This window comes from Elephantulus edwardii, unplaced genomic scaffold, assembly GCF_000299155.1.
Source record: "Elephantulus edwardii isolate Elephantulus edwardi_28Jun2011 unplaced genomic scaffold, EleEdw1.0 scaffold00174, whole genome shotgun sequence".
NCBI lineage: Eukaryota > Metazoa > Chordata > Mammalia > Macroscelidea > Macroscelididae > Elephantulus > Elephantulus edwardii.
In genome coordinates, this window is record NW_006399924.1 from 2,868,112 (window position 1) to 2,882,677 (window position 14,566).

Sequence of the window (14,566 nt, forward strand, 5' to 3'; positions counted from 1 at the left end):
CGACAATCTCAAAGGCATGCAGTTTGAGGCCACCAGCTGCTCCATGGGTAAAGGATGGGCAGTCTCTTCCCTTGTGATTAACAGCCTCTGAAAACCTGCCAGAGGGTCAGTATGGGTCAGTTCTGACTCTACGGTACACAACAACAAGAAAACCTTTCATAGAGTTCCCTACATGACAGCATTTGTATATTTGGCATCCTTTAACTGGGAAACACACATACACACCAAGAAGAAGAAAGAAAACATGCATAGTATAATGACAAAAACCTAAATTCACAATCATTTCAAAAAGACAGGGCATATGTGTGGGCAAGGCATGGTGCATATTCAAGATTTAGGGCCTTTGTGGAATCCTGAGCCCCTGTGATGGCCACCCAGGCTTCCGGCGAGCCCCCAGTGGGAAGGAGGCCTGATCGTCAGAGAGGAAGTCAGGAGTGGAGTCCCCAGGGGTCACATTGACAGGCTTTTGTCATAGGATATTGGACATCTTGCTCATCTTCTCCAAAGTTCGCTTTTCCCAACTGCATCTGAGGCTGTAATGAGGAGTCAACAGAGGGGAAAAAAATCTAGGTAACAATGAATGCTAGCACATATGCTATATGCCAGGCCCCTTCTAAGCACTCTGTATAAATTCATTTTATCCTCACAACAATCAGGAAATGTGTACCAATGGCACATACCTAGAAAGTGGAAGAACCAAAATGAACCTGTGCAATCTTAACCCCAGAGTCTACACGCTTGAGCATTTAAGTGCAGGGCATATTGTAGACACTCAGTAAAGGTTGACTCTGAGGGTGCAAACCATTAATGCTCTCAGCTGCCAACTGAAAGCTTGTGGGTTCATGTCTATCCAGAGGAGCTTGGTGAAAAAGTCCTGGTGACCTATTTCCTCAAAATCTGCCACTGAACAGCCTGTGTGTCACAGTTCTACTCAGATCACATGGAGTCACGGCGAGCTGGCGGTGATTCAGTGACAGCTGGTAACGACAATGGTGGTGGTGGCAATATAGGGGTTAAGAGAGGACAGTCCTTCTCCTAAGGGTTTTGTGACAGAAGCTGAGTCATGTCTACTAGGAAAGAAACCTAGAAAGCAGGCAGCAGAAAGGCAGGGACAATGAGAATCATGTTAAGACCCCTTGGTGGTTCAGTGGATTAAGGCTTAGACTGCTAACCAAAAGGCCAAGGTTCAAACCCACCACTTGCTCTGCAGGCGAAAGATGGGACTGTCTCTTCTATAAAGATTTACAGCCTCAGGGTTATAGGGCAGTTTTGCTGTGCCCTAAAGGGTCGTTGTAAATCAGAAATGACTTGAAGGCAGTGGAAATGATAAGAATAACAATTGCTAATATGTGGGCATGTTGCAAGGAGGGATCAGTCATTGGAGAGGGACATCATGCTTGGAAGAGTAGAGGGATGGAGAAAGAGAGGGAGACCATCGATGAAACGGAGTAATACAGTGACTGGGGTAATGAGAGTAGTTGTGTCAGAGACAGTAAAATTGGCAAAAATAGAGCAGTTTTCAGGGCTGTTGTACATAGGGTCACTGTGAGTCGCAAGTGACTCCACAGCACATAACAACGACAACAACAAATGTTATTGAGGGGACTCTGGAGGCCTAGTGGCAAGAAACTGTTCTGAAATCCAGAAGGCACATGGTTCAAATCCACCAGCTTCTTTATGAGAGAAGGACAGACAGTCTCCTCCTGTGCAATTAACTGCCTCTGAAAACCCACCAGTAATGGATCAGTTCCAGTTGACAGTACACAACAACAAGAAGCAATGTTATTGAGCTTCCTTTATACTGGAAACTGTTCCAAATACTTTACAAATATTAAGGCCTGTAATCTTCACAGTAAAGATCCCTGGTGGTGCAATGCTGCTAATTAAGATGTCACATCATATGTTCTATGGGCGAGGAGAGCAGATGATCCAGTCCTGTAAAGATTACAGCCTATGAGAAACTGTGAGGCAGTTCTGTCATGTAAGGTCAGTGAGGAGTGGAATAGACTCCATGGCACACAACACACAGTAATGCTCTCAACAATCCTGTGCACAGAGTGTGTGCAGAGGAAAAGTGGGTTCTACAGGAGGGAGGACGAAGGAGCTTCTTTAAAATAGGCGAGCCAGTGTTGAGCCTGTGGGCTTCCCTTTTCCTGACCACACTTCCTCTGCTCTCCTGCCCATCACCAGGCACACCTCTTTCAAGCGCCACCTGCCACGGCAGATGCACGTCTCCAGTGTTGACTACGGCAATGAGCTGCCGCCCGCGGCGGAGCAGCCCACCAGCATCGGCCGCATCAAGCCCGAGCTCTACAAGCAGAAATCAGTGGACGGGGATGATGCCAAGTCTGAGGCTGCCAAGAGCTGCGGGAAGATCAACTTCAGCCTTCGCTATGACTACGAGAGCGAGACCCTCATTGTGCGTATCCTGAAGGCCTTCGACCTCCCTGCCAAGGACTTCTGTGGCAGCTCTGACCCTTACGTCAAGATCTACCTCCTGCCTGACCGCAAGTGCAAGTTGCAGACGCGGGTGCACCGCAAGACCCTGAACCCCACCTTCGATGAGAACTTCCACTTCCCTGTCCCCTACGAGGAGCTGGCTGACCGCAAGCTGCATCTCAGTGTCTTTGACTTCGACCGCTTCTCCCGTCATGACATGATCGGGGAGGTCATCCTGGACAACCTCTTTGAGGCCTCCGACCTGTCTAGGGAAACCTCCATCTGGAAGGACATCCAGTATGCCACAAGTGTGAGTACAGCCTTTGTCCTCAGCTTGTAGAGCATTTGTGGTTCTGGGTGGGATGGGCATGTGTCCAACTCCCTCCCTGCAACCCTCCAGAATCAAATAGGCCTTTGCCCTTCAGAGTTTGAAGGGGAACCTGCCCAGTGGTCTAGGCCATCCTGGAGAATCCTTATACTCTACTCCAGATTGTGGGATGAAGGCACCAGGGTCCCTTTTGGGTAGAGAAAGAAGTGAATTCTTATCTATAGCTTCTGATCTGACATGTTATATTAGTAGCCTTCAGTTTGACCACCTAGAAAATAGTATTATACTTACCCTTTTGTGTGTCTGATCATGAGGAAAGATTGGGCCAGACATGCAAACTGACTCAGACAGCCGAATCTACCCAGGCCATTCATTTGTGTGTATTAGGAGTTTAGAGTAAGCACTGAAGAAAAGGCTGCATTAATCAAGATGACTCAGTTCATGTTGCAGTAATAACCAGTCCTAGAATTCTAGTGGCTTAAGACAAAAAGGTATGTCTCTAGTTTGGGTTACATGTGCTGTGCTCCTTGGCTGAGGTCTATACAGTGTCTCATTACTCAATGATGACAGTTGGCAATGGTTTCATCATCACATGGGCTGCTACAGTCACTGCATGAGAAGGAAGAAGATGGGGCAAATCATTCCCTGTTTCATAAAGCTTTCACCCAGAAGAGACACATGGGACCACCACTAATATTTCATTAGATGAAGCAAGACACACTTCTAACATCAAGTTGCCAGAGCAGAGCTATCTTACATTGGCCCTAGGAGGAGAACTAGAGATGCCTAATGAGCAACACCAGTCATTCCCACAGCACTGTTCTTTCTCTTGGACGGTGTCTTCCTGTCCAGCTGGAGAGATGGGACAGATCACCTGGTTGGCCCAACAGCAGGAGGAGGTGCTAGGTGCTTACCATAACCTGAATTAACCAGAGAAGGCTTCAAAGGAGTTGATGTTCAAGGAGATTGTAAAAGAAGGAAAGATAAGGTTTGGCACAGAGAATCAGAGAGGGCATATCCAAGAGCCCTTTGGTCTGTGTAGATGGTATGTCCTCAGCTCACCAGGATGGAGAGTGGAGGAAGCTGTATAATTGCATCCCCTCAGGTAGGGAGCTCTGACAGCCTAGTGGGTAAGGAGTTATGCTGCCAGTCCAAAGGCAAGCAGTTCACATGCACCAGCTATTCCATGGGAGTAGACAGAGAAGGCCTCTTATATGTTACCGCCTCTGTAAACTTAGAGGATCAGCTATGTGTTGGTTCCAGATTGAAAGCACACAACCACAACAACAGCAGTTGTAAGTGGTATTCTTTTCTTTAATCTCACCTGGACACCTCATGATCCAGTAGGCATATGTACACCCAGTTCCAGTGGCTTTGAAATCGTAACTGGCTGAACATCTCTCTGGATTTTTTTGCAATTTTTCTGGGGCCAGGGTGACCCCATTCAGTCTGTAGCCTCTCTCTGGTAATCAATACTCCACGTATCTGGGTTGAATTAGTGAGAAGGGATGCTAGATGAGCAGGGAGCTCTGGTGAGAAAAGGATGGAACCCTGATTTGGTAAATAAATCAATCGAGGGAGCGCTTGGTGGGTTCTGCATCCCCAGGGAGGGTCTGTGGGACACCCCCTTCTCAAAGCTGGTGCTGGATCCAACATTTCAGCCAGATGTGTCACTGCCTCCCCTCAGTCTTCTTTCCTGAAATGTCATTCCGGAGAACAGCACAAGCTATGGGGCTGGCAGACTGGGCGGGCCGACAGGGCGGACCAGAACAGCAGCTGTGTGCTGGTCTCAGGCCCTCAAGCTCTGATCTCTAAATCACTGTGAAGTTTACATCTGGTGCAGCTATTCCCTTATGGTCTTCTAAGGCAGAGGTCTCATTATGGTGCCAGACAGGGAAAAGCAGGTCTCCCAGCAAAGAAAAGGGAGGTGAAGGCCCAGGGCTTTGGGCCACAGAGCTCCCCTCAGCCTCTGGAAGGTCCCCTGTGCTCCTGACCCATGTCCTCACCCCCCTTTCTGTGTCATCAGCTCCAGGTGTGAACAGATCCTTATGCCTGGAGTAGGCAGTCTGGGCTCAAGCACACCACACGTCTGCATGCCAACTTCCAACCCTAGCACGCTGTGGCCCCTTTGCCTTCTCCCAGTTCCCATTCTCCCAGCCCAACTTCAGATACAGGCATATCCTTTAAACAGAACTGGACAAGTTGTCACCATCCTCATAATTTTATTCCCTAATCAGTATCATTACGGGCCACCTCCATCTGCTCCTCCTAAGCAGAGTCCTGTGCTGGGCACTGGGGGGAAGGAGGCTAGGTTAGAAGTCTCTTTAACCCACAGAAATAAGAAATGCCTAGCAATGTCAGGCAGAGAATACGGCATACTGTGTAAGGCTGCAAGATCCCTGAGGACCACAGCAGGCAGGGAAGGTTTCCCATATTCTGTTGAAAGCTGCTATCAAGTGAAGTCAGTTCCTCACTCGGCAGCTCTGGCACTAATGGCACATCCTAGTCCTTCTTAGTCTAGAGGCTCTGCTGCAACTTCTTCAGCCTCAGAGGGTGAGAGCTACGTATAAGATGCCTTGGCCAGAAATTGAACCTGCTTGTCCACGTGGAAGGCAAGAACCACTAATGAAAACTTCCCTTTCTGCTTCTGAAAAACCAGCCCTTGGAAGTGCTGTAGAGCACAGTTCTACCCTGATGCGCTTAGGTCACTGGGAGTTGAAATGGAGTCAATAGCAACTGCTTTTTCACTCCATGAGAATGAATTGAACTGGATGGGCAGGACTGTTGTGACTTGCTAGGCATATAGATGACATTCTCGCCTGGAGTTCACCGTGCTCACACACGTATTGTGGCTTGTAGTGTGGCTGAGACACTCAATTGAGACTGTCAGGTCCTCCACTGTGCAGCCTCCCTCCCAAGCAACCATGGCTCTCAGGAGATGTGTTCCTGACCATGGTGCTGCTGGGGAAGGCAGGTAAAAGGGAAGAAAGTTGGTGGGTTTACCTGTTTTATTCTCTGTGTGTATGAGCTTACTGTAAAATTCTAATTATCAGAGGCAGGGTGAGGGGAGCTGGGAGTCACCTGTCAGCTTTTCCCAGGAATGATTGAGCACTGTTTATGAAATCCAGTAGCCGGTACAGTTGGGGGAGAGGACAGTTGAGGGCTGCCAACAGTCAGCTCCTATCTATTCTGCTTTCCAGACTCTGTTCTGAAAGCTGGACCTGGGTTGCCTGCCCCAGCAGCTCCTCCTCCCCAGCCAGCCTGGTTCTGAGCGTGCCTGACCTTTCCTGGCTCTTGCCTTTTTGGGTGCCCCCCTCCCCCAGTTGGATCCCTTTGTCAGGCAGGCCTTTCTTCATTTCTCCAGCTGGCTCACACCAATCCACCTTTCAAGCCTGCCTAAAGTCTTCCTCCAGATAATCTTCAGATTTCTCTGCAGTTGCCCCCGTCAAATTTCACTCCTTGTATCCCTCAGCAAATCTGCCGTACAAGTTCAGCCAGGATATCCCATAGATACAAGGACGGTAAGGCTTTGACTTAGGTACTTTGCTCATGTTATTAGGAAGGACTGGCAAGGCCATAATGTTTGGAAAAGGACAGGGTCAGTGAAAAAGAGGAAGACCCTCAGTGAGATGGGCTGACACAGTGGCTGCAACTCGGACTTGGGAATGATCATGAGGATTATCCAAGATGAGCAGGGTTCTGTTCTCTGTCATAAGGACAGTGTGGGGCAGAATGGATTTGATAGCATCTAACAACAGCCATCCCTCAGCAATATTCTGAATTTTATTTTGTCTTGCATGCAGTTTTCTCAATGGCTCCTGCTTATCTCAACGGCTTAACTGCTGTATTTGGATTTCCCTTATACTTCTTATAGAGTTGAAAACCATTTTATGCAAATATTAGGAACCAGTACGTTCTCATTGAATGACTGATGGCTTAGTCAGCTGAATTCAGATTCTCTATGCCGGTTCACAAAGGCGTCCTGGTGGAGTAGCTTAACCACACTAGGGGTGGATCGCTAACTGAAAGGTCAGTGATTTTAATCCACCAGACACCCTGCAGGAGGAAGATAGGCAATTGCTTTTCATAAAGATTTACAGCTGCAGAGCCCAGTGGAGAATTACCCTGAATCAGGATCGACTCAATGGCAGTGATTTGGTTTGGGGGTGGTACCTGCGGACAGGAGCTCTGGTCATGTAGTCCTTAAGGAATTGCACTGCTAGGCCAAAGGCCACACCCCTCTGGTGATTTGAATCCAGCAGCAGCTCCATGGAAGATTGACACTCTCCTTGCATTTAATTCACAGCAGTAGAAACCCAGTGGAGGGCCAGCTTTGAGTTGGTTCCAACTGGATGACAATGAGAGAGAGACTAGTACAGAAGGAAAGTATTATTAAGGAAGTGATTGGAGTTGGATAGGGTTAGTTGGGAAGGCTTCCAGGAGGAAGAGTTTAAATAGTGTTTGAAAATGGGTAGAGCCAGGCCTATTGGGGGAAGAGTCTGCCTGTAAAATCATTCGGAAGTCTAAACCCAAACCCAACCCACGCCTGTGGCTGTCGAGTCAATGCTGACCCCCAGTGCTCCTGCAGGCCAAAGGAGAGCGGCCCCCTAAGATTTCCAAGGCCGTAATCTTCATGAGGACCGACTGTTGCATCCTCAGAGCGACTGGTGGGGTCAAGTGACTCACTTTTTAGTTAGCAGCTAAGGCTTTACCGCTGCACCTCCAGGGTGCCATTCATTCAGAGGTCTATGTATCTGAATGGTTTGTGTTTGGAGTGGTGAAGAGAGAAATGAAGAATCTGGGCCAAAGTGGAGGGTCAGTGATGTACAGGCTGAGCAGGAGAGGCACCGTCTCTGGAGGCTGCTCTGAGGTCACACGAGGGTCGGGATTGCTGCCCTCTTCCTCATACTTATGTCAGGGAGTCAGGTTCCGCTCTGGCAGCTGGATTGAAGCGGGCCCCTTGCTCTGGTCCCTGCCCTGGTGCTGGAGTTGCTTTGAAATAACAAAGCCTGGAATGTTTATATGACTTTAATGGTGATGTGGTCTGTAGGGAGTTGCATTGTTAACCCGAAGACAGTGCCTCTCTGGCAATTCAAAAGATGGGCAGTCTCCTCCCATGCGATTTACAGCCTCCAGCTTGGCAGGATGCCAACAGAACCAACAGCCATGAGCACGCAGCTCCAGTGCTAGTGAGAGGTAAGTGGACGTCTGAGATGGTTCATTCTGTTGTCATTAAGTTGCCTCCAGCTCTTAGCACCCCATATATGTCAGAGTAGAACTGTATTACATGGAGTTTTCAGTGGCTGATTTTTCAGGAGGAGATCATCAGGTCTACCCTGTGTGGGTGCCTTGGCTAGACTTGAATCCCCAACTTCTGGTTAGCAGCTGTGCATGCTAGTTGTTAGCGCTATCCTGAGACTTCTCTTGTACTCTCCCATAAGTGCATTTCTTGAGCCACATGGTTCTGGTAGAGGGAACGTGTCAACAGCAGAGTAGCCCATACAGACCTACTCCCACCCATGTCTCCCTTGTCCCCTTCACTGCTCTCCTCTCTGGACTGAGTGACAGCAGACAAACCAGACTCTCGAGGGCAGTTGGAGGCCCTGAGTGTTCCTCTGAATCGGGAGACTCAGACTTTGGAAGGAAATCATGACAATCAGATCCACTGCACTCTGGTCAGGGCTGCCCCTGACCATCCTCCTGCCCTTATTCCTGCAAGTTCCCTGATGGCCTCCTGGCATTTCCTAGGGTTTACCACTTTCCTTCCACCCAGAACTTTGATTCACTGAAATCATGCTGCTCATCCCTTCCCCCTCCCAGGCCTAGTCTCATTATTTCTATATAAAGCCATAGATTTATCATTATAATAGAGCTGCCGTCACCAAGGTTTGCTAACATCTCTGTAATCTTGTAGTTATTGCTACAGAGACCTCAGACCCCAGTGCACACGCTATTCCTGTCACTATACCTGTGTCTTTGCAGCAACAGGAGATGACGGCTTGTAATTGGGACCATAAATATGTGCTGTGCTTGGTGGCACTAATGGACCTGGCCGTCTTTCTGCCTCACCAGGTCCCCGGAAGGCCAAGGTGTGTATTCAACTGTGTGTATTATGTTGGGGGGTGGTTGGGTATTCCACAAAAGGAGTTCTAGTTATGTAGTGGTTAAAGTCTTTGGCTGCTAACTGAAAGGTTGGCTGTTTAAACCTCCAGCTGCTTCACAAGAAGAAAAAGTTGTGGCATTCTGCTCCCTTAAAAATTACAGGCTTGAAAACCTTATGGGGTAGTTCTGCTCTGTTCTTTGGAGTCATTATATGTTCATATCTACTCAGTGGCAACAGGCCATTTTTTTTAAGTGTTTGGACATTCCTCATACTTCCAGGGATCTTGGATCAGGGCCTGAAGGGGAAGTGAGACCTTGGGTAATGCAGCAGCCTCTACTTTGGGATTTAGCAGATCTCAGGCTTTTATGCCACAGACTTGTAGTGGATTCAGGTTTCCCTACTTTCTAGCTGTAAGACCGAGAGAACAATATTGAACTAATTTCCTCATCAGGGAGTAATAATAAATAGTACATAGCTCATAGTGATATTATATGGATTATCAAAAGAAACTGTACAAGATGCCTCCAATAGCATTGGCACAGAGTAGCTCCTAAACCCCATGCCCACAGTACCGTTCCTCTGGCTTGATCTCAGATCTAATTGCTTGCACCACTCACCAGACCCAACCTCCAGATTTGGTCTGGATCTGACTGGTCATCACTACTCCTACTTTGTTTCTTGCCTGATGCACAATGTGCTCAGCTTTTAACTGAGAGGCTGGAGCTTGAGTCCACACACAGGCTCCCAGAGGAAGGAGCTCTGGGGGTGCAGTCTTTAGGGAATTACATCACGAACCCAAAGGTGGTGCCTCTCTAGCAGTTCAAATCCACCAGCAACTCTGAAAGAGGAAAATGTGCAATCTCCACTCTTGTAGTTTACAATTTTGGAAAACCCATGTGAGGAGTCAGTTCCAATTAGACAATGAATTTTCGAATGAGAATCTGCTGGAATGAAAGGCTTAGTGATCTACTTTTTTAAAAAACTAACTTTAAAAAAAATTTATAAAATGTTTCTTTCATATTGGTTTGCTTAAAAAGTTCTTATATATTGTGTTTGACACTGTCCTTCATTATGTTTCATACAATCATTTACATTCATTAATTTTATAAAATTAATCAACATAGAGCTGTGCCCCCTGTTTCCTGTCTTTCCAGATCTCCACCAGATCTTTCCCATTTCCTTTAACTATCCCTCCCTCCACCCACCAAATTGTGTGATTTTATGATTTACGCCCTACCCATCCTCACCCCTCTGTTCCTACCCACCCCTTGGATCCTCATACACATTTTACTGGTTATCCTTCTATATCTACAATAATGATCTTATATAGTCTTTGTTCTTATGAGACTGAGTTAGTTCACTCAGAATAATGCTTTCCAATCCCTCCTAAGTTATGTAGTAATTTCTGAAATTGTTGCTCCTGGGTGCTGTGTAGTAATCCATTCAATTGTGGTTGAACATTTGGGCTGTTTTCCTTGTAAAACCAGCCTTTTAAACCCTGTGAAGCATAGCTCCTCTCTGACACAGATAGGGATGTCCCAAGCCAGGATAGATTCAATGGTAATTTGATTTAAAAAGCACATAAATACATTTATCCATGAAGAAACAAAAATTCTGAGGATAAGTAACTAACCAAGCACCACACAGAACTAAAACTAGAGCAAAGATTGAACTTTAGTTTTCAACCAAAGTTTAAGAGTCTATAATCCTAACTTGGGTAGAGGAGAATGTGGTTCCTTTGCTCTCTGGGACAGAAGACAGAGCCTGGCATTATGGAGTTCATCATAAGAAATAGGAAGAATTGTGTTTTGGAGTTTTGCTTTTTTTTTTTCTTTACGAGCTAATTGGCCTCTCTCATTCATCTCAAAATATAGTCATTTCAGGGATAACCTTCATGCTGTTACTTAGATTTTCTTATCTTTCACCAGTATTCCTTCCTGAGGGGATTAACTTTTATATCCACTCCTCTTTCCTTCAACACACACATTTATTGTGTGGTGTGCAGTTCTATCACTAAACTCTTAATGGCTACAGAAATGGTCACCAGGATGTGAAGAAATAAAGAACATACTTGGGTCCCAGAACAACTGGGTAGTCCAGGACAATCATAACTTTCCAGGAGCTTACCATTTAACAGGGAAAACAGAGAAAGTGGAAGGAAGTAGCCTAAAAATAACATGATTGTTTAAATTGTGTTAGTAAACAAAGGGAGTTCAAGCTGGAAGAGTGAATGAGTGGGATGGGGAATACAGATGACAGATGAAACACTCAGAAAAAAGAAGTGAGCTCTGGAAGGATCCATGGTCAGGAAGAGGAAAGAGAGACCAGCAAAGAATGCCAAGCAAGAGATGCCAGAGTAAAAAGAACCCTAATAACAAACCCAAAAGTCCCTACGTCTCATGGAATTTAAACTAGTGGAAGAAAAAGAAAGAAAATTAATCAAACGAGTGGAAGAAATCTAAAGAAAATTAATTAAATGACATCGAGAAACTGAAGTAGGGAAACGTGATAGGCCATGGCAGGATCTGAGAGCGTGTGTGAAGCTAACAGTTTGGTCAAGAACACCTGTCCTGAGAGGGTGACATTTCATCAGACTTGAATGATGAGGTGGAAGCAGCCATACAGGTATTTAAAGGAAGAAAGTTCAAGGTAGAGGAAAAGAAAAATGCAAATAACTCTGAGATGGGAGGGCACCTGGCTTGCTCAGAAAACATACGAAGTTGATTGTAAGAAGGTCCAAAAAAAATTTTTTTTAAATTATTTTATCTTCTCCAGTCTGGCCATTTTTTTTAGCTGTGTTTGCAAGCGTGTTTATGTCATAGACCAGGGCTTCTAATTTTGTCTGTTAAAATTTTATGATTTGGGGATTTACCTTTATGTCTCTAATCCACTTGGCATTGGTTTTGTGTATGTGATATGGATCCTGTTTCAGTTTTATACAAGTAGATGTCCAGTTTTGCCAGCATAATTTGTTAAAAAGACTGTTTAATTTCCCCATTAATGGGGTTGATTACCTTGCCAAATATGAGTTGACTGTAGGGTTAATTTCTGGATTCTCAGTTTTATTCCATTGATATTTTAGTCTGTCTTTGTACCATGCTATTTTGATTACTATAGCTGTGTGGTAGGTTTTGAGATGAGGAAGTGAGATATCGCCAATTGTTGTTTTTCAGAAGAGTTTTGCTTATTATGGGTCTCTTTCCATTCCAAATGAAACTGGAAATCGCCTTTCTATGTCCTTGAAGAATGAATTTGGTATCTGTATTGAGATTGTGTTGATCCTGTAGGTTGCTTTTAGTAAGATGAAAACTTTCACAATGTTCACTCTTCCTATCCATGAACAGGGAATATTTTCCCATTTAGTGAGGTCTCACTGTTTCTTTTTTCTTTTTGGGTTTTTTTTAAATTTATTATTAATTTCAATGAAAATTTACAGAGACTTTGGGTTTTCATTCATTCATTGTTGTACTTTTCTCCCCTCCCAACCCTCCCTCCTAGTACACTACCCTCTTGGAAAAGTAAAAGAAAAATTCTTTCATTGTTTTACAAACCCTATCCCAGTCCACTCCACTATGCAGCCTTCGCTCTGACTCCTGTCATGACAAAAATACTTAATCACATATCCCTTTTAAACAGTTTTCTCCCTCATCTGTTTCAATTCAGTGTACATTATTGAACTCATCCTTCTCTGTCTCCTCCCAACCCCGAGGTCGGTCCTGTTTTACAACAGTGGCACCATGCAAATATTTGTCCTTTTTTGACTGAGATACTTCACTCAGCATAATGTCCTCCAGGGTCACCCATTTTGAATACTATTCCATCAGTTCCTTGTTTTTCAATACAGCATAGTATTCCATTGTGTGAATATACCACAGCTTCTCTATCCATTCGTTTGTTGATGGGCACTTAGGTTATTTCCAATTCCTTGCTACTGTGAAGAAAGCCATGATAAACATGGGTGTGTATATATCTGCTTGGATGCCAGTTATGGTCTCTTTGGGGTATAATCCCAGTAGTGGAGTTGCTGGGTTGAATGGTATCTCTATTTGCAACTTTTTGAGAAAGTGCCATACTGCCTTCCACAATGGTTGCACCATTTTACAGTTCCACCAACAGTGAATAAGGGTTCCAGTTTCTGCACAACCTCACCAGCATTTGTTGCTTGCTGTTCTGTTATATTTTGTTATTTTGACTGGGGCGAGATGATATCTCATAGTTGTTTTAATTTGCATCTCTCTTAGAGCTAGGGATTTTGAACATTTCTTCATGTGCTTGTTAGCTATCTGAATGTCTTCTTCAGTGAAGTGTCTGTTCATAGCCTGTGCCCATTTTTCTGTTGGATTATATACCTTTATCTTGTTGTGGTGTTCTCATTGTTTCTTGTAGCAGTGTTTTATAGTTTTCCTTATAAAGATATTTTGTGTCTCTAGTTACATTTATTCCTAAGTATTTCTTCCTGTGGTTAGCTATTGTAAATAGCATTGCTCGTTTAGTTTCCTTTTCTGTGATTTCTTTTTTGATGTAGAGAAATCCAGCTGATTTTTTTCATGTTGATCTTATATCCTGCCTTTCTGCTAAATTGGTCTATAAAGTCTAACAATTGTGTGCATCAAAGTCTTTCTCTAGTACAAGGAAAAGAAAGGCCACAGATTTGAAAAAAAGTTTTGGCAATGATATGTAAAACATGGGTGTCATAACTAAAGTTTACAGAATAGTATAGGAACCCTACAAGAAAAATATTGATAACCCAGTCACAAAATGGGGAAGTCTCTTCACAAAGGTGGACGTTTGGATGGCCAAGAAACACATGAGAAAATGTTCAAAATCTATATCAATCAGAGAGGTGCAAATCAAAACAATAATTAAATAGCATCTTGATCCAGCAGTAGTAGCAAAGTTTAACAGTATATCAAACAATAATTATTGGGGAGGATTCAGAGACTGAAAAGTCTTACGCACTGCTGGTGGCATTGTAAAATGATATAATCCCTATGGAAGGCAGTTTGGTGTTTTGCCAAAAAGCTGAGCATAGAAATCCCATATGACCCAGCTATTCCACTGCTACGAATATATAATCCAAGGAAATCAGCACAGAGACACAAATGGAGATATGTATACCTATGTTCATAGCAGCTTTAGTCACAAGAAAATGGAAATAGCCCAAATGCCCATCAACAAATGAATGGATTGAGAAATTGTGATACATTCACACAGTGGATTACAATGCAGCGCTAAAGAACAGCAATTTCATAAAACGCTGTATAACTTGGGAGAGACTAGAGAGCACTATGCTGAATAAAACATCTCCGCCACATAAGGACAAATATTGCATAAGGCCACTATTATAATAGTAAGAGGCTAACTGAGCAAGATAGTTATAAAAATGTTCAAAATGGAGAGAGGAAGGGAGAAGGAGGAACAGAAAAAGGGAAGGAGGGAAAAAACTTACTGTGAGAGCAGAGGTTGGTGGGTGGAGAGTGGGTGAAGGATTGGGAGATGTCCAATAGGGTCCTGAAAAGACGGGGGATAATAGGCATAGAGGAATGGTAATTAATTATAAAAAGTATATTAATGAATTTATAAAACACTAGAAACATGAAGTTGAATAGAAGATTTCAAAAGGCAGCACGGGATGACAAAGCAAAATATTACAATGAAATGTGCAAGGAGTTGGAGTCAGAAAATCAAAAGGGCCG

At 44.5% G+C, this 14,566-nt stretch overlaps 1 protein-coding gene across 4 annotated transcripts in view; it reads left to right on the plus strand.

Moving 5' to 3' along the window:
- The window catches only part of SYT6 (synaptotagmin VI), an 89,902-nt gene that overhangs the window by 15,234 nt on the left and 60,102 nt on the right, over window positions 1-14,566 (plus strand). For all 4 annotated transcript variants that reach the window (XM_006895694.1, XM_006895692.1, XM_006895693.1 and 1 more), the window contains one exon: window positions 2,191-2,749. In XM_006895694.1, the coding sequence (XP_006895756.1) occupies window positions 2,191-2,749 (559 nt within the window). The remainder of the gene's footprint in view (window positions 1-2,190; window positions 2,750-14,566) is intronic.